Below are 18,300 nucleotides of genomic sequence, written 5' to 3'. Positions count from 1 at the left end.
CAAATACCTGGATTAGTGAGCTTCTACACCAGGAGTTGGCAGAATTTTTTTTCCCGCAACTCCCATCGCCCTGTGCGGAAACCCGGCCGATGGGAGAGCGGGCGAGTGGCCCAGCGCCGACCGTGGCCGGCAACCTGAATCGTAGCGGCATTCGCGGGGCATGACCGCTGATGAGCCCTTGAGTGTGCCATAACTGACCAATGCGCCCGCTGCGCGAATCAGGGACGGCAACGGTCCGCCCTACCATGGTTCGCTCTACCGTACGACATTAAACACAGTGGTGGGAAGTAATCCCTACGCGAAGAAAATTGTCACGAATGAGCTGGAATATGTTGCACATCAGTTTTGGGTGTCTATGATCGTTCGTCGGAAGTTTGGCCTGTTCATTTTGTTGACTTGTGAAGCGGTCTGTTGCAAGAAATGAGCCTCAGGCCAACAACCGGGTATGGCTTCAGGCTGCACAAGTGCAGCCTGCAGCCACGGCACTGTTGCCTACAGTGAGTCATGTCTATGAAATGGCACAGGTATAAGAACAGCAGCTTCATGTCGGTATCAGATAGGAAATCAAGCATTCCTTGGCCCATGGGATCCCTCCCTAAGTGTGTGACACGTCTGTTGGCAATCGTTACACGGCCGAAGCCTCTGAGTTCTTGGTTTACTAGCGCCCACGCCATGCTGGGCCTCCAGCGTACCGAATCCGGGTGCCGTAGCCGAAGCCATACCACCGTGAACACGAAGCCCACACACGGAGCCGGATCCCGCCCGCCGCAAAGGGTCGATATTCAGCAATTAGTTTACGTCACGAAACCTCGCAGCTGAAGCCCGTATTGGGGCAAATGATGTAAGTGTTGATGTCCGCCGCTTTTAGGCCCGGCGTGCAGGGTAGTGCTGTGGGCGGGCTGCGGCTGCTTGTGACCTGCTCTCTGGAATTTCTGCCAAGGGGAAAATGCGTAACAGGTAACACACGAAGTCCATACATGGCTCAATAAAACGCCTGGAATGTCCAGCCATCAATTGCCCAGCGCAAGATGTGCGATAACTCTGTAGACATTAAGGCACTGGCGGCTTTGCAGCCTTGTTCCCTGGGCCAACCGTTTCGCACATCCTCACCCCGCTGCCCTGCAGCAGGTTCGGTACCTGTTCGAAGTCGGCCTGAAGTACCTGCAGGACGCTGGCGCGCACCCATGCTAAGCCCGAAATGGGTTTTGCGCCAGTGCGCCCTATCGGCCTCCGTAGGCGCGGCATTACGGCCGTGGACGGACCGCATCCCTGTGTTGGGTCAGGATGACCTAGAAGAGACGCGGACGCCATATGATGTACAGGACATCCTTATAGCAACAGCTGCGTCACTGAGGCATGGCGCTGTGGGCATGGGAGGCGTTGTTTGCGACGCAACGCATGGCGGCATGGACCACATCCTCGCCACCTTTTCTGTCACCGTCGGACCTGGAACCGAACAAAATCCGTATACAGCAGAGCTGGAAGCGATAGCGACAGCGCTCAGGTCTATACCACCAGGCCTTGTCCCTCAGGACGTGACGGTCGTGGTGGGCAACCGCTCGGTAGTGGCGGCAGTCAGGCGGCCCCAGCAGCAATCTGGACAATGCACTATCCGCGGGATATACGATCAGATGAAGCACCTTCAGAAGCGAGGCTGTGCTATCAGACTTAGGTACGCACCGGCCGGCGAAGAGGAGCTCGCATCGCGGCACTTGGCCAAGGCCGCCGCGAAACGAGCCACGGAGAGGGGATGCGAGGCGGAAGTGCCCTGGTACCAAGCGAAGGTGACAACGCTCAGGCTAGCTCTCGCCCAAGAAGGGACGCGCGAACAACTACCGGAAAGCGTCGGAAAATACTCGAAGCGAATTGACAAGGCACTGCCAGGCAGGCATATCCGTGCTATATACGACTCGCTGGAAAGGAAAGAAGCAGAGGTGCTGGTGCAGCTCCGCACCGGCATGATGCGACTGAACAGTTATCTCCGCAGGATAGGAGCAGCGGAATCGGGCCTGTGCGATTGCGGACAAGCAACAGAGACGGTAGAACACTTTCTCTTTCGGTGCAAGAAGTGGACGGCACAACGGGAAATCTTGCTCAAGTGCGCACGAACAAAGATTGGGAATCTATCTTTCTTTTTGGGAGGCAAAGCTGCGTCGGATGACGACAGATGGGAACCGGACATGCAGGCCGTGCGTGCGACGATCAGATTTGCAATGGCGACAAAAAGGCTGGAATCGACCGGCGTCACTCAGGACGTGAACCTTTAACATGCGACAACACTAACAAACAGCCTCGGCTGTGGCAGACCGTGCTTCAGTTGCTGAGAATAGGATGCTGAACACTTGAAGAACTTGGCCTTCAAGCAGGCCTGTCATGGGATCAAGAGCGACGAGGTTGGCTTACAAGTGCTATGACGGTTTTATCTGTGGGGCTTGGGGTGTTACGAACCAAACGAACCAGATTGTCGACTAGGTAGTGTGTCAGACAATTGTCTCCACAGGGATCACAGTTGGCATCGTGTTAATTGATGAGAATTATCTTGAGGAGCAAAAACTCCATCGAAGGCTGCACGGGAACCGTGCAGCTCTTATGCCTTTGCCTTGAGGAACGTAGTTCCGAGAGGTTTTATGCCTTGAGGAACGTAGTTCCGAGAGGTTTTATGCCCCACCCGCGGCCCTCTTTCCCCCCCTCGCTTTCCGCCTCTCCTGTTGGCCCGCTCCGCTCGCTTTCGTTGGTGCTCGCCCTCCCGCGCTAGCCCTCCGGGGGCTCCCCGCGCCTCCCGGTTCGCCAACCCTTGAAGTCAACCCCTCCATTTTTGCCTTTAGCCCCTCACATCTTCCTGCCCTGTCCATCACCGCCACCTCCCTCTCATCCGCCCGTCTCGCCCAGCCAGCTAGCCGCTTCTCTTACCGTCTTCGCGCTGAGCTCCTCGAGTCTTCCTTGCGCCGCGCTCATCTCCCCGGGGACTCTGTTTCCGATGAGGTCCCTCTCTCTCGCCCTCGACACGAGCATGATTCCGTCCAGCGTCGGGCACCGCGACAGCTGCACGTAAAGGCCGTCTGTTTCTTGCTGCCCGGTATGGTGTACGTGGCGAAGAACCCGTAGCACGAGTTCAGCCCGATCAGCTTCTCCTCCATTGGCGTCAGTCCCTTCAACTCTTCCGGGAACATGTGCTCACAACTAAGGCGTCTGTGGAGCTGTGCTGCCGGCGACAACACATCCCGGCCCAGGCATCGGACGCACTCCGCACACGCCGAGACAGGCATCCCTTGAGGGAAACAATCGCTACAGCCGAATGGGGACGTGCCGTCCATAGGCACGCGGCTCCCTAGCCACTCGTCCCAACTCAGCTTCCACAGCTCTTGTTCGGCCCATTTCCGGTAACATATCGCGCAGGTCCGTATCGATAGCGTGCTTTTGTCGTGGAACGCGTTGTAGAAGGCACGAACCGTCGATATCTTCGTCTCCAGCGAGATGGGGGTGCACCACTCCTGCTCGTCTGAAAGTCTCTTTCTCAAGGCGAACTCGTCATCGAGGGCCTTCAAGGCTTCCGCAAGATCGTTTGCTTGCTCCATCGCAGTTTCTCGGTTCTCGGAGGGCTGTTCGACTTCGCTTAGCCGACGACTCGTTCCAATCGGGTCTGCGAACCCGCTTCCGCTTATTCCTTGTTGTTATTGACGCCCGTGCCACACCTGCATCATCGTCAACTGATCGTTGGAGGCCGAGAGCTCTAACCCTTTGCTCTTGCAGTGGCTGCGGCGCCTGCGGATCCACTACCTCCATATGACTGCCAAAAGTATCGCCTCCTTCTCTTGCCCGAATGTTCTTCAGGACTGCCTTCTGCATTCCCCTAACCGGTCGTGTGCCCTGCACCTCCATTCGGCCGCTCTCGCCGCTCGGAGTCACACCTCCGCTGGAGCCTTTCGCCTTGATTATCGGCTGCCTGCTTCTAGTTATCGGAATTCGCGATATGGCGCCTCCCACGGTCCCTCCTGCAACGCTACGAGACGTCCAACCCTCCTCGGGCAGCCTTTCGCTTGGCTGGATCGGCCGCATGCCATGCAGGTACTCTCCCCGTTGCCGCACCTCGGAGCTCGTTCGTGTCTTCGGCCTCCCATGTGGAGCCGGCCGGGGTTGTGGCCCCGCCCCCGTGCCTGGTGCCGGCTTCGTCGACTTGAACGGCAAACGCGTCTATACAAGTCTGAATCGCGACCAAACACCGCCTGGCGCCGGCGGTGGCAATCGCGCTCTGCCATAGGCTGTTGCCACGGCCCCTGTCTTCTCCTGAAAGGCTTTGTTCCACTGCGCCACCCCATATGCTTGTTTCAATGCCGCCGTTTCGTCTTGGAAAGAAATCCCCTGCGCTGCAGCCTTCGGTTCGATGCGTCGAAACGTGTTCGAAGCACGGGTTGACCCAGGCTCACCCGCTGTTGCGCTCGACAATGCCGAGCCGGCCTCAGCCCCTGACCGGGGCAGCTGAAGGCCACTGCCTCCCTCCGCTCCGTTTGCCGCCCCCGCAGCCCTGTGGAAGGCACATTTCACGGCCTCTGTTTCGTCATGAAACGATATCGTTTGCAATTGCAGGCTACCTACCACTGGCCCGTTCGGTCTGACGCGTCGGAACGGACCTGCCTCCTTCGGCAGCAATGGCCTGCTGGAATCATCCATGGTCGAGGTATGCCGCTTACTCCCCGAAGCTTCCTGGCTGCTCAAGAACATGGACAGGAGGCGTCCACAATCAGCGCCGTCCCAACCACATGCCTTTATCTACACTTCCCCGCATACCCTTGAGCGTGGCTGACCCGACATCCACTGGCACTCCAGCAAACCCCGGATCATCTACCATTGAAGATATGTCTCGGTGCCGACCGGTCACATGGCAAAAGCAACGTTCGCCTTGGACCTTCTTCCATTACGAGACGGCAATTGCCATTGGCAGCGTCGGTCGCCTCTCAACCAAAGCCAAAGACAAGACACCCATGCTGCATGCAACTCCCTGGTGAGACACTTCCCCAAATCCTCCACCGCCCTTTTATCGACCTGAGCAAACGCTCTCGCCACTGCGCTCTCGCCTTCTAGCTCTTCGCTTCCCGCTGTACCGCCTACCCTTAAAGACGTTGACCACCAGCCGCATCATGCCTTCCAACAGAGTCACCGCGCGCCGTTTCATACAATGGCTGCCACTTACCATGATCAGAACACGGCCGTCCTCGGACGGAAACTCTTGGAAAGCCAGAAGTATGTCGGAGGAGACATGTTCATGATGGCCTTTGTTCAGCCTGCCGCTGTCCCAAACAGATTCGCCTACCCAGACGACCATCACGTGAAGGGACTCAACGCCGAAACCCTCGCCAAGATCCAACTTCCGGGCCCCCCGTGGCTGTCCGCGCCAGAGTACGCCCCTTTCCTACGAGACGCTGAACCCCTCTCGCCGTACATCTTCTTCAGCCCCAACATCTCCTTGTACAATCAGCAGATAAACGCGTCCGAGTGGGCAAACCAGTGGTTTTTCATGACCGGCCGTGTTCACTCGTACCACGGGCCTTTGTCGTGACGGGCAATCTGCTACATTCCGCTGCCCGACTATGGCGTATACCGCTTGCAAACCGTTTTGTGAATCTTCCAATCCGCCCTCTGGTGCTCCCTGTTACAATAGGCCACTGTTAAACATCCTCCACACTTCTTCACCCCCGTCACCTTCCCACAAACTTTACAAAATAGACCCTCCCTACAGAGACCCGCGCCATTGTTGGCATCTCGCCTGATCTCTCCCATGATATCCCCCAATTCTTGTCGGATCGCCATCTCGCACGCTCCCTGCTCACACACCGCACAGACGTAAACCCCAATGGCCGGGTCGCTCACTCTATGCAGCCAGGACATTGTGTGTTGCAGAACATCTGTTGCTCTGGATCCACAACTTTCGCACGATGCGCCCGATGCATCTCGGCAAGCCTGAACCCGTGCCTTCACGATGGGCGCCACTGTAGCCACAATCCAATCATCGTATGCACTTCCGCCTCCGCTCAATTGGCTTTGACGAACAAGGTCCTGCGGAATGTCGTGCATAAAGCGTAATGTTTTCTCGCCGCCATTGCAGTAGAATTCGAAACGTATGGGCATAACCGACATGGCTCGGCAGATAAGGTCAATGGCCCATTAGATAGAACATGCGTGTTGGCCCTGGACGCCCATCTGGCACCTCCCCCACGCTTTATCAATCTTCGTTCTCGTGCCGTGACTGTATTTGCTTTTCCTCCAACACGTAGCATCACCCCATTTGCCCAACGGGCGACAGAGAATCCGGGATTCCCCAGCCTGACCTGCACACAATGCCCCACACTGCATGCAGGGTCCTCCAAGCCCACTGCTTACCGTTTCACTGCCTAAATATCCTCCTCCAACCCTCCAACATTTATCTCGAGCTTGCAAATGCCTTCTTCGTTCCTCAAGGCTTTGTGCGCAACCCGCGACCGGGTTGCCTTCCCCTGTCTACGTGACCGCCTTTCCCCCCCTCCGGGAACCCTTCCGTTTGGTTTGCCTCTCTCTTCGCCCTTTTCGGCATCTCTCTTCGCCTTTTTTGGCCTCTGTCTCAAGTCGTTCCGTTCCTGGTTCCTTCTCGTTCATCGGGCCTTCCCTTAGCCGTAGGACCTTTTTTGGCTTTTGGACACCTGCCGCTCCCCCGCTCCCCTGTCCTTCCCCGCGCGTACGTACGCAGAAAAAAAGAGGAAGCACCCCTCCTGGTGATGTGATGTGATTGGTCAGTTACGTTGCCCGTCCAGCGCCGGCCCTGGCCCTAACTGCTTCTCGTTTCTCTCCAGTTTCATTACCACTCCACCACTCAGCGCCAAGACACTCGATCGCCTCCCCCATCGTCCTGTCGCTCAGCTCCTCCAGCCTTGCCTGGGCGGACCGCATCTCTTCCGGCACACGGTTGCCGACAAGGTCCCTTTCCCGCACCTTGGACACTAGCATGATGCCGTCTAGCGTTCGGCAGCGCGACAGCTGCACGTACAAGCTGCACGGGTCGCACTGCGCAGGCACCACTCTGCCGCCGATGGTGGTCGTCCGCGTGCCTCGCAGCTCCAGCGCCACCCGATCGAGCGACCTGCCCTGCACCTTGTAGTCGGTGCACGCGAACGCCGCCGTGCACGGTAGCCCTTTCCGGCTGACGTCGTGTTGTTGCCACGGTCGCTTTCGCTGGCGCTGGATTTTCACACTCATCGGGGTCAGCAGCACCGTTCCGGGCGGCATCCCGACGAAGTGGAGATCCCTCGTCGTCAAGGGCAAGACCATGGAAACAAACCGGCTATCTCAGAAGAAATGAACCAAATATACTAGGACAACACTCTCTCGCGACTTCCTTCTGATGTGTCGGGTAACGCTCATGACGTGTACCGCTTGCAGGCTCCCTTATGAACCTTCCGGTCCCCTTTTTGGTGATCTCTGCCATAGTCTCCGACCGTCCGACATCCCCCGCATTTCTTCACCCTAGCTGTCTCTCCGCAAACCTTGCACATGACAACCTCTCTGTACTGTGCCGAAGGTTCTTTGCTTGGAGTACGCCTCATTTCCGCCATGATGACCCCAAGTTCCTATCGTAGCTCTATCTTACACCCGCCGGCCCCCTCACATACGGCGCAAACATAGACCCCAATGAACGGGTCGCCCGCCTTGTTAAGCCACGACATGACATGCTGTAGGATGTTTGTTGCCACAGATCCACAGTTCTCGCAGAATGTGCCTGACGCGTCTTGACAGGCTTGCGCTCGCGCCTTCAAGACGGGCGTCACCGCCGCCAAAAAGCAATTATCATATGCACTGCCTTCTCCGACGAACTGATTCTGTCGAACGAGCTCATGAGGGATGTCGTGCACGAAATTTAACGTTTCTTCCCCTCCATTGCAATAAAATTCGAATCGCACAGGTAGTATCGCCATAGCCTATCCGAATTTAGAACCAAAGAGAACAAACAGCACAATAGACGTAGACTCCGATTTGATGGCCTTTCTGGCACTTTTAATATTCTTATACCGCTTGTTCCTGCCCGTTGAGTGCTTTTTTTCCCAATACGTAGCACCGGATCATTCGCCCACTTCTCACTAGTGACTTAGGGGTATCCCAGCCAATCCAACAGGCGCCTTCACTCGCTCGCGTTTCCTGCAGATTCCTAATCACTACATTCCACGCAGATCTTTATCCGAACTTCAACTTCACGACCAGAGCTGATAAACTGCCCAACTTCGTTCCTCAAGGCCTTTTGCGCAACCCGCGACCGGGTTGCCTTCCCCTGTACACAAAGGAAAGCTATGCCAGTTTAGGCAGTGACGGCTGCCTGCTAGGCAGCCGTTCCTACAGTGGGTTGGCCCACTGTACGACAGTATACGGCCTGTGGCTGTCCTCTGTGCGACATAGTGTCAAGGCCCTATAGGGACTTCCCTCCGGGCGTAATAAAATCCATCCATCCATCCGTAGGCGCGGGCCCGCTGCGGCTTAGCGTGGACGGGACGCAAAACATTCTGAAGCAGGGGAACTCCTCGAACCCTGCCACTCGGGGTACCCTTCTGTCGCTGTCTGTTGATGTAATCGGCTATTGACGCTTCGACATACATCTTGTGGTTTATTACGACTGACTGCACGTGTCACGGGCGCCGTCAATCACCTCAGAACGAGCTATGCCGAGCAAGATGTCGAGTACTGCCAACACCAGGGTGAGCATTGGCAGGGCCAGGGCCGCGCCGAGCGCACGAGCAACGGCGAGCAAGGTTACCGTGAGATAATTCGCCCTGATCTGGGTACTAGAGGATGGCTGACGTGCTGTGTCACCCTTAGAAGCGGAAGCAACAAATAAAGAAGAATCCTCCTGTCGGCTCGCTGCGTGATTTCCCGTGTCGTCCATGCGTAACTCGAGCCACAAAGGCCCCCGGCCACGAGTGCGCCTCACAGAACAGTAAGGAGCCAGTTGCTGCAGAGCCAAGTCGTCGTGCTGATGCGCCTACATAGATACTGGTGCAGCGTGTTGGGACTGCGCGAAGAACGGCCATACATGTAAACCGGTGAGTGTTCCTATCACCTAAGTGAACGTACTGAGCTTGGCTGAACGGAACATGCAGGTTCCGCACGGTGCAGTTGCCGCCGTACGCACCTTTTGGCTGTTGAATCGCCAGATCAAAGAGACCGACGGCGACCCGGATGACGCCTGGCGGGCAGCTGCGCAGCGCGCAGCGCAAGAGTTGCGGGCTTACAGCGTCGCACCACATGTGCCTGCGCTACCTCCTGCGCTTGCTGCGGCTTCCCATGGCGACGATTCGGAAAGGAACTACATGGAACGGAAAATTCTAGCGCTGGAGACAATAGCGGAGGCTGCTCGGCTATGGATCGTGAGTGAACCAATCTGACCAGCTTAATAATCGCCACTGACGCAATTTTGAGCGGCTTAACAAGCCTGATAGCGAGGACGAAATCGTTGGCGATGGTGAAGAAGCGGGAGAGGAGGATGATTAATGGTGGCTCCGATAGCGTAGACAGCTCCGTTGTGGCCCGAATGACCGCTGCTGGTTCGCAGCTCTTCCGCTCTCGAAATCGCGATGGCCGCTCTTGCCAAAATCCCATCAGATCTGCAGCTGAGGTACAAGGCTCAAGGTACTGTGGGGCTTGTCTCTGACCCTGGTCAGCGCGGATGGCAGCTTCCTGAGTTTTGGGCCAGTGCTCCCTATCGGCCTCCGTAGTCGCGCGAGCTGACTGAGCAATGCATGGATGCCTGGGGCGAGCCGCCCCGAAAGGTCGCGCGACCGTCGCGCGACCTTGACGACGCATCCAGCAACCAACATCCGCATGTCAGCTGCCAGGAAACAGGGAATTCACCAGCATGTCGTCGATGACAGTCGCGTCTGGAGGAGGGGGAAAACCATCCAAAGGCGACCCCCCTCTCCCCAGCGACTGGCAGCACCCTTTGATCCCTTCGCCATCTGCATTTGAGTTTGGCCCAAGCCATGTCGATGATGTCCGCCAAACGCCAATGTCCTGAGCAAATCGCGAGTCGAGCCAGAGGCAACGGTTATGAGAGCGGCAAACACGAGGAGCGCGACAGACAGATAGGCGTTACGAAGTACTCGCCAAAGATACTTGCCGAGCAAGACGCGGTCCTGCATATCTATGCCGTGTGGGTAGCGGCCTCTTTTGTCGAGCTGTATCTCCTCTAATCGATCCTCCAGATGGAATTGGAACAGAACGGACCCCCGAGACAGCTTCGACGAGTGCAGGAAGCGTGTCCTCTGCGTCGGGTCAAACGCGCCCGACATCTTCGAGTTGAAGGACTTCTGGAGGTTCTACAAGGATCAGTCGACTGGCAATCTTGGCAAACACGCCAGTGTTGTTTCCCTCCTGGCTCGCGCGAAACAATTCAACGCCGGCTATAAACGTGTCACGGGAACGGGGATCGAAAATGAGACTGTCGCAGAGATCAACCATGTAGGTCTGCCTGCTTTTACAGCGTACAGAGCTGACCAACCCATGCGCAGTGGTTGAGGCGAGTGCTGCCTCTCGAAGAGGGAAGCGGCGTCAAGAATATAACCAAGCCCAAGTACAACTACAAACCGGCGGACCTGGAGCGAAACCTGAAAGCTCTTTGGCAATGCAAGGGCCATGATTTTGTCCATCCGAGGACTCTGTTCCAGTTTCACTTCCTTCTCCTTCTCTTTTGTCATAGTGGAGCTCGCATAAGTGCACTTCTCAAGCCCGGGGTAAAGTACAAGGTACGTGATGGTGTACCCGCAGAAGCTGCAGGAGTTGACTGTTCCAGGACATTCAGCTCGTTCTGCGCCGAACGCCCAAGGGAGATCCGGAACTTTTCTTCAAAGTTGACCAGCGACATGTCAAGAATAACCCAGACCCGGAGAACACGAAGTCAGTATCTTCTCATTGGGTGGGGGGGCAACGGATGCTGATGCTGCGATAGATTTGGGGTTACCGGTCGAGAGCATCACTTGCTCCGTTATAACGCTGTCTTCTTCCTGCTGCAGCTTGCCTTCGTCGACGGCGCCTTGGACTGTGAACTCTTCCTCAAGATTATGCGAGGTAAGGGTGACGGACCCATTCCTTGGCATGATGCCTGGCAAGACGTGCCTGTCTGCCGAGCGGTTGACCGACAGGGGGTCCTTCATCCGACAAAAGCCATGGGCGAAGGCGCCTTCATGGGAATCTTCAAGCGATTGTTGGGCTCTGAGTATAGCTACGACACGGTGTCGATGCATGCTATTCGACGGGAACTCGGCAAGCAGCTTGATGGTAGGTATTATGCAAGACTCGCATTGCTCATCAGGGCTAATGTGATGCTTAGAACGATATACGGAGACCGAACGATCGCAACACATCTTGCACAAAGATAACAAAATATTTGGCACGAGTTACGTTGCCTTCGTCTCATCATGCGATGGGTTTGCCGCTTTCATGCGAGAAAGTCCAGACCACTCGGTCATCGATTACTTCCAGGGACTGGGTCAATTTTGGCAACCCAATCTGCCAACCAGTTTGCCTGCTTCTTTGGAGAGGAAAGTGCTCGAACATCCAGAGATTGCCGCATGCGATCGACAGATCCAGAATGCGGTCGATGAGGAGGCCAGGGCCAAAGCAATGACTGCCCGACAGAACACCATCAAACGGCACAGAAGAAGTGCTCTCAAACGACACAGGGTAGAGGCAATGGAAGCAAAGCAGCACGAAAGGCTCCTGCACGGAGTTCCGTCAGATGTGGACGATGATTACGATTCGCTTGATGACCTTATCCCGGAGAAAAGCCGTCTTGCGCGGGCGATGGATGGCACCTCGGCCTTGAGCTGCGATGAACAGCTGCGCTACATGCGAGATGCTCTGTTTTTGCTGGAGAACGACTGGAGTGTATATTACCGCCCAGGAGAAGAGCCCGAAAAAGGGACCTGTCGATTCTGCCACAAGGCATTGGCTAGGTGAGTGTGCATACCATTTTGCTCAAGGATGTTCGCTGACGGTGGAGTTGGTAGCATCAAGAAGCGAGACAGATGTAATCACGTTCATCGGTGTCGGAAATCCGCGACGGCCAAGCTCCTCGGTGTCCTCCAATCCGAGGTGGAATTCTGCTACTTCTGCATGGAGTTCTTCCGAGCCGATGAATGGCAAGAACATTGCCGTCATCATCTGTCAACAGTCAAAAAACGCTGCGGCGCAATAACATACCAGCATACGCTGATTCGACCGGCATTCTGTCCTCTTTGCATGCAGGCGGAAGACGCGCGCCCTAGCGTCAGACTGCAGTACTGGGAACGTGACGCCGATGCTCGAAAACACGTCGAATTGTGTCACGGATGGAAATGGACATGCCGGGCCTGTGACTTCGTGGCTGACGGACCAGAGTCAGGGTATAGCCATCTGCACGATGTGCATCATTACAACATCCCAAAGCTTAACTTGGTTACGAAGACGAGACCTTCCACGGTGCCTGAATCGGAGGCACTTCTCGATCCAGCAACGGGTTCTGTTAGCAAAGCGGTCGGCTCCGACGTTGAGTCATGGGATCAGACCATGATCGACTTAAGCTCTCTTCCGAGCACACCTCCTTCGGGAGCGACATCATCGCCGAAGCACTCGCGCAACACAACATCTAACTGTCTAGCACCGTCAGTGTTGATGCAATGCCCAGATGCTGCAGCGGACGCGCCAAACATGTCGACACAGCTCGTGGAACGCACCACATCCCCTAACGAGTGCCCAACACCACTGCAGACGATCGATTCCTTTATACCTGGTGAAGAACATTTGCACCGGCGATGCGACAGCATCAGCCTCGGAGCCACCGACTGTGGGTCTGAGACTGCTTGGCCCGACCTCGGGGATAGTTCGAGGCCATCGTCACCGGCGACGGGCGAGAGTCCTCGCACTCCACCGATGGAATCGGCCACCGACTTCGCGTCATACGCGTCAGATGCACTGTTCGTGCTCGATGCAATGGATGCGACCATGACTGATGACGATGGCGATTGCGGCACTCCGTTGCCAAGCAGTCCCAAGACGCTTCACAGTGGCTTATCGCCATCCACGCCAGTTATCGCATCCGCAATTGCGGATGAGGAACTCAATGGACTCGCTCCAGAGGCGCCGCCGGTGTGCGCCCTTCATGACGAACTCAAGCGGCCACGCATCAAGCTGAGAGTCAGGCCAACGTCCGGCGGTGCACCTTGTTCGGTCACCAGCCGTCCACAGTCTGTTCTCTCACCCTCCACAGCCACAGCACGTCCACGAGTTCGAATTACACTGAAGACCGGATCAGTAAAGAGACGGATGGCCCTGTATCAAGTTGCAGGATACAAGGAAGACGAAGGGAAGTCTCGTAAGAAGCGGAGGATAGTGTTGAGAACGGGATAGTGCGTTACTGCTAATGGCTAGAATTCGGTCTTTGAAGTTACCTGTATGAAGGTAGGAATCAAGCAGGTGCGCGGTGCAGCTGGTCTTGTCCTTGCTCATGCTGGGGTCTGCACTAAGTGTTCTTGCTGCTACGATTGACCGCTGTATTTTTGCTGTCATTCCTCTGGTCGGAATCGGGGTGAAGAGAACCCATTGCCAATGGTCTTCCATGATCCAGGAACGGTATACCCCTTCAGTCTCCCGTGTCCTTGGCGTATCGCCTCCGTCCTGCCACTCCACGGCACAGGGGCACCGTCCCCAAGACACCCACTACATATGCCAAGGGGCTCCGGACCCGGGCGAACTTATCAGGCTGGCTTCGTGCTGTAGCTCAGAGAGTAGAGCTGTGTCTCCCACGGTGAACACGCCCTCACGCTTCTCAAGCATCAGGTCACACCACACCCTGGCGTCCCACTCCACCGAGGCAGGACAACAGGACAGCCGCCATAGCCGATACTGGCCCTGGACCAGGACATTGTCCCACTTTTGCCAAAACGTCGAGTACGGAGGTGGGGGAGGCGATGGAGGGCCCGTCACTCTCCACTCCTGCTTCACCAAGACAAAGCCAACAGCTCTTGTCGAGGAGGCCCTCGACTATGGCGTACCAACGCTTGTGGCCAGTCGAGCTACCGAGGAGATGGGTTAATGCGGGCACCAGCTGGCCCGGCATCATCACGCGTCGCGCGACCAGACGAACGAGAATCCAACGACAGCACAACCGGACGCTCACCGGAGGACCGCAAACGCTCGCGCAACATGGCCCACAAGGTGTCAACCCTGGACGGCCCGCAGCCGTCGGCGCTTCTGGCGCCGGCACCTTCCTTTGTCATCATACTTTCTTGGCATGCAACTGTTAAGAAAGTAGCGTATTTTACACCAATCTGCTTAACAACTGCACTACCAACTCTTTGAGCCGCGCGCTGCGCTGGCTCTGGCAGCGGCCATGGCAACTGCCACGGGCTCGCATGCCAGCTCAGATCCCTTTGATCTGGATAATCATGTCCCTCTAGTTTTCGCCGACCGGGCCCGTGCAGCCCAGCTCCAAAACAGCTCCCCGGTCGTAGACCGGCCGATTGGTGTCTCACCTGCGCCACGGCGAGCGGCCCGGACGCCATCCTCGCCTTTACTCCGACTCTCCAATACTGCTGCTACGGAAGGGGCGCAGTCTGCATTCGCGCCGTATAGGCCTTCGTTAGAACCCATTCTGGAGCCCGTCTCCATCGTCGAGAGGGCCAACGTGGTCGCACAAGAGCAAACGGATGCATATAATGCCAAATTGGCAGTTTTCCAAGCGTTCTGTGAATCGTTCGACCACGCCGCGAAGCAATTCACGTCTGGAATTGAGCATAGCTTTGCGAACCAATTCGCCACCAGCTTCCTCGACTTTTGGCGCCAGTCTCTCTCCATACTGCCGCCCGTGACGGCGCCGACGTACAGCAGCGTCGCCGCCGGTCGCAGCCCTCGCCAGCCCCCCGGAGGCCAGGCCACTCCCTCTGCTGAGGCCCCGCCGCCCGCACCACAACAAACAACCGACCTACGTCTCCAGGGACGACCAATCCCCGCCCCACCGAAAGAGGACCTCCGGGTCTTCGTGCGACTCGACGCCGAAGCGCCGGCGAGGAAGTTCGAATCGTACGCGATTCGGACCCACATCGCCGCGAAAGTCGGCATCGACCTCCACCAAATCCCGGCAGCCTTCACCGTGAATTCGGGCTGGGCTGTTCGCACCACAGATACAACTACCAGGGACCTCATCGTCCAGCGCCAGTCGGACTGGGCACAGGATCTCGGTGCTAACACTGTTGAGACCAGTCGAAAATGGTACACCTATGTCGTCGCCAACTGCCCTCGAAGGCTCACCGATCTGCAAGGCAACGAAGCAGACTACGACGAAGCCGTTAGAGGCGAGATTACCTGCCAAACCGGCCTGACGGCCGTCAGCATTCGCCCGAGCCGTCATGATTCGAACGACCTTCCAAGCAAGACACTCCTCGTGTCTTTCCTCACACCCACACAGAAACCCTGGCGGCTTTTCGGCTCCAGCAGACTCGCCCGATACATCGACAAACCCGTAGCGCCCAGCCAATGCGACAAATGCTGGGACTTCCACGGCCGACATAATTGCGACCGCCGACCTTCCTGCAAACGATGTGGGAAGTCGCACGCCAACGACTCAAACTGCACTGCCCCAACGCAGTGCGTAAACTGCCTAGGACCACACACCGCGGACTTTACCGAGTGCCCTGCACGACCCATCCGGTCGCATGGCGTCTATCGCCGACTGACACAAGAAGAAAGGAACCGCGTGCGAAAAATGGGAGAACAGCTCTTCGCCCAGCGAACACGACAGACCGAACAGAACGAACCAGGGGTCCAACGAAGCCCGCGACCGCAAGAAACGCCGCCGTCCGTACCTGAGCAAGTCCAGCCCCAGGATGCAGGCACGGACGCCCGCCACGGCAGTGACGTGCCACCTCCGAGCTCGTCCCAGCAAGCAGATGGCCAGGAACCGGAACGCCGAGAACCAACTCCACAATGTGAGAGCGTACAGTCCGCGCTCAGCCCGGCCGTGACTATGTCTCCGCCGTGCATCCGGGTGGTCACGACCCCACAGCCCGATAGCGATGATGAAACGCCCAGATCACCGTTGAAGCGGAAGCGCTTCAACCGCGCCAGCCCCTCCACATCATCACTATGAGAAGACACCGCAACAGCCAGACCGGACAGAAGACCATTCGCGTCTTCCAGGCCAATGTTGGCAAGATCCCGCCGGCACATGACTGTGCCCTCGCCCTGGCCGACGCTGAGCAGTACGACGTCGTCTTACTGCAGGAGCCGTGGACAGAAGCCAAAGAAGGCCGCTGCCTCACCAAAACGCACCCCGCCTACGATACATTCTCCCCGGTTGATAGCTGGACCAACAACAGCACCCGCCCGAGGGTCATGACGTATGTCCGGCGTCGTCCCGGCCTAGCGGCCGATCAACGGCGGCCCGCAACAACCCGTGACATTCTCTGGCTCAGTATCAACAATATTACCATAGTCAACTGCTACCGGCAGCCTGATTTCGACGAGGCTCTGGACATACTCCTTGCCTGGAACCCGTCGAGCCGGTGCCTGGTAGCTGGGGACTTCAACGCGAAACACTACAGCTGGCAGACCGGTCGTCTCGATGGCCGAGGAGACGACATCGCTCACTGGGCATCGGAGAATCGCCTCAGCCTGCTCAATCCGACCGACGTACCCACAAACCCGCATGGGAACACCATAGACCTTGCCTTCTCGAACGTACCGTTGTCGGAAGGAGTCGTGGAGGACCATCTGGCCACTAGCTCCGACCACTTCACGCTCAGCATAGAGCTTCCTGAGGTGGGCGTTGCGCCAATACCACCGGGAAAAGTCCGCGTCACGACGGAAGACGAGATCAAGCGGTTCGTAGATCTCGTCCAGTATGGGTCAGCGGATATTCCAACCCCGACGACAACTACCGACGACCTTGATGCTCTTGCATCCGCCCTGGTGCGCCTCCTCCAAGTGGCGGCGAAGGTGGCCGGTCGCCCCGTTCGAAGGCAAGCCCGCAACGCCCCATGGTGGACCGAGGAATGCCGACTCGCCGCAGCGGAATACCGCGCAATTAGAAGAATTTATCCCCTTGGATTTTGCCGCGAAGTTCAGCTCGCCAAGAAGGACTTCCAGAAGGTTGTCCGCCGAGCTAAACGGCTATACTGGCGCAACCTCATCGACAGCTTTAACGACGGTGCGTCTGTGTTCAAAGCCGTCCGATGGATGAAGTCGCCAGGTGCCTTCCAACCACCACCCCTTGAGGTGGATGGCGAGGTACACGAAACACAGCTCGACAAAGCCAATGCCCTCCGACGCGCCACGCTGGAAAGGCGAACCTCAGAAGACGACATAGCCGACCCGTGGGTCCCAGTCGCCGCGACTAGAGCGATACCATTCTCCCAAGATGTATCACTGGCCGAGACGCGGGACGCGACCATCCGCACGGGAAACACATCCCCCGGCTCCGACAACATCACTGTTAAGATGCTCAAAGCGGCCTGGCATATCATCGGCGAACATGTCCGTCGTCTATACGAGGGATGCCTCCGACTTGGTCACCATCCGCAACCATTCAGGGAGGCAGAAGTGGTCATGATAGCGAAGCCGGGTCGTCGGAATCTGTCGACACCGCGTGCCTGGCGACCAATCTCGCTGCTCTCCTGCCTAGGCAAGGGTCTTGAGAGGCTCATCGCACGCCGTCTAGCGTGGGCGTCCATCCACTATGGTGTGCTCCATTCGCAACAAGCTGGGGCCCTGCCGAAGAGATCCGCTGTCGACCTCGTGGCCGCTCTTGTGCACGACATCGAAGAAGCATTCGCTCGCGGACTGGTCGCCACGCTAGTGACAATGGATATCCAGGGGGCTTTCGATACCGTCCTCCGCAACCGACTGATCCTCCGCCTCCGTCAGCAGGGATGGCCTGAGCATCTCGCACGGTGGGCTGGCTCGTTCATGTCAGAACGCTCGGCGTGCGTGCGATATCAGGACATTACCACACCCAGTTCCCCACTTCAGTGCGGGCTGCCGCAGGGTTCGCCCGTCTCGCCCATCCTCTTCTTGCTCTATACAGAGCCGATCTATCGCCTGGGCAATCCGAAGGGTCGATTCGGCTATGCCGACGATACCGGTATCCTATGCGTAGGAAACTCGCTGGAGATGACGGCCGACAGGGCGTCGCGCTATGTCAGCGAGCTCGTAACATGGGGCGCCGCCAACGGAATAAGCTTCGACCCGGCAAAGACCGAAGTCATGCACTTCTGCCGAACCAAACCCAAGGTGTCGCCGCCTATCTTCCACCAGGGC

The 18,300-nt window shown here is 57.2% G+C and overlaps 3 protein-coding genes across 4 annotated transcripts; all 3 read left to right on the top strand.

Moving 5' to 3' along the window:
- Nucleotides 1-5,173: 5,173 nt before the first annotated feature.
- On the top strand, nucleotides 5,174-5,554 carry JDV02_003158 (uncharacterized protein; the record flags this gene model as incomplete). Its single annotated transcript, XM_047984257.1, has 1 exon — nucleotides 5,174-5,554. The coding sequence occupies one exon, from the start codon at nucleotides 5,174-5,176 to the stop codon at nucleotides 5,552-5,554; it is 381 nt and encodes a 126-aa protein (XP_047840231.1).
- Nucleotides 5,555-8,497: 2,943 nt separating this feature from the next.
- JDV02_003157 (uncharacterized protein) lies at nucleotides 8,498-9,624 on the top strand. The gene is made up of 5 exons (XM_047984256.1): nucleotides 8,498-8,771; nucleotides 8,833-8,950; nucleotides 9,004-9,056; nucleotides 9,114-9,380; nucleotides 9,445-9,624. Exons 1-5 carry the CDS (start codon nucleotides 8,676-8,678, stop codon nucleotides 9,502-9,504), a joined length of 594 nt encoding a protein of 197 aa, XP_047840230.1. The 5' UTR covers nucleotides 8,498-8,675; the 3' UTR covers nucleotides 9,505-9,624.
- Nucleotides 9,625-9,736: 112 nt separating this feature from the next.
- Nucleotides 9,737-13,848, top strand: JDV02_003156 (uncharacterized protein). Of its 2 annotated transcripts, XM_047984254.1 has the most exons (7): nucleotides 9,737-10,162; nucleotides 10,215-10,470; nucleotides 10,521-10,754; nucleotides 10,802-10,905; nucleotides 10,958-11,286; nucleotides 11,339-11,963; nucleotides 12,018-13,848. In XM_047984254.1, exons 1-7 carry the CDS (start codon nucleotides 9,993-9,995, stop codon nucleotides 13,393-13,395), a joined length of 3,096 nt encoding a protein of 1,031 aa, XP_047840228.1. In that variant the 5' UTR covers nucleotides 9,737-9,992; the 3' UTR covers nucleotides 13,396-13,848. The 2 variants fall into 2 exon arrangements, with proteins under 2 accessions (XP_047840228.1, XP_047840229.1); XM_047984255.1 differs by having other exon boundaries at nucleotides 9,737-10,754.
- The last annotated feature ends 4,452 nt before the right edge of the window (nucleotides 13,849-18,300 follow it).

Source organism: Purpureocillium takamizusanense, chromosome 2 (assembly GCF_022605165.1).
Source record: "Purpureocillium takamizusanense chromosome 2, complete sequence".
Taxonomy (NCBI): domain Eukaryota; kingdom Fungi; phylum Ascomycota; class Sordariomycetes; order Hypocreales; family Ophiocordycipitaceae; genus Purpureocillium; species Purpureocillium takamizusanense.
This window is presented reverse-complemented; position numbering and strand designations above follow the sequence as displayed.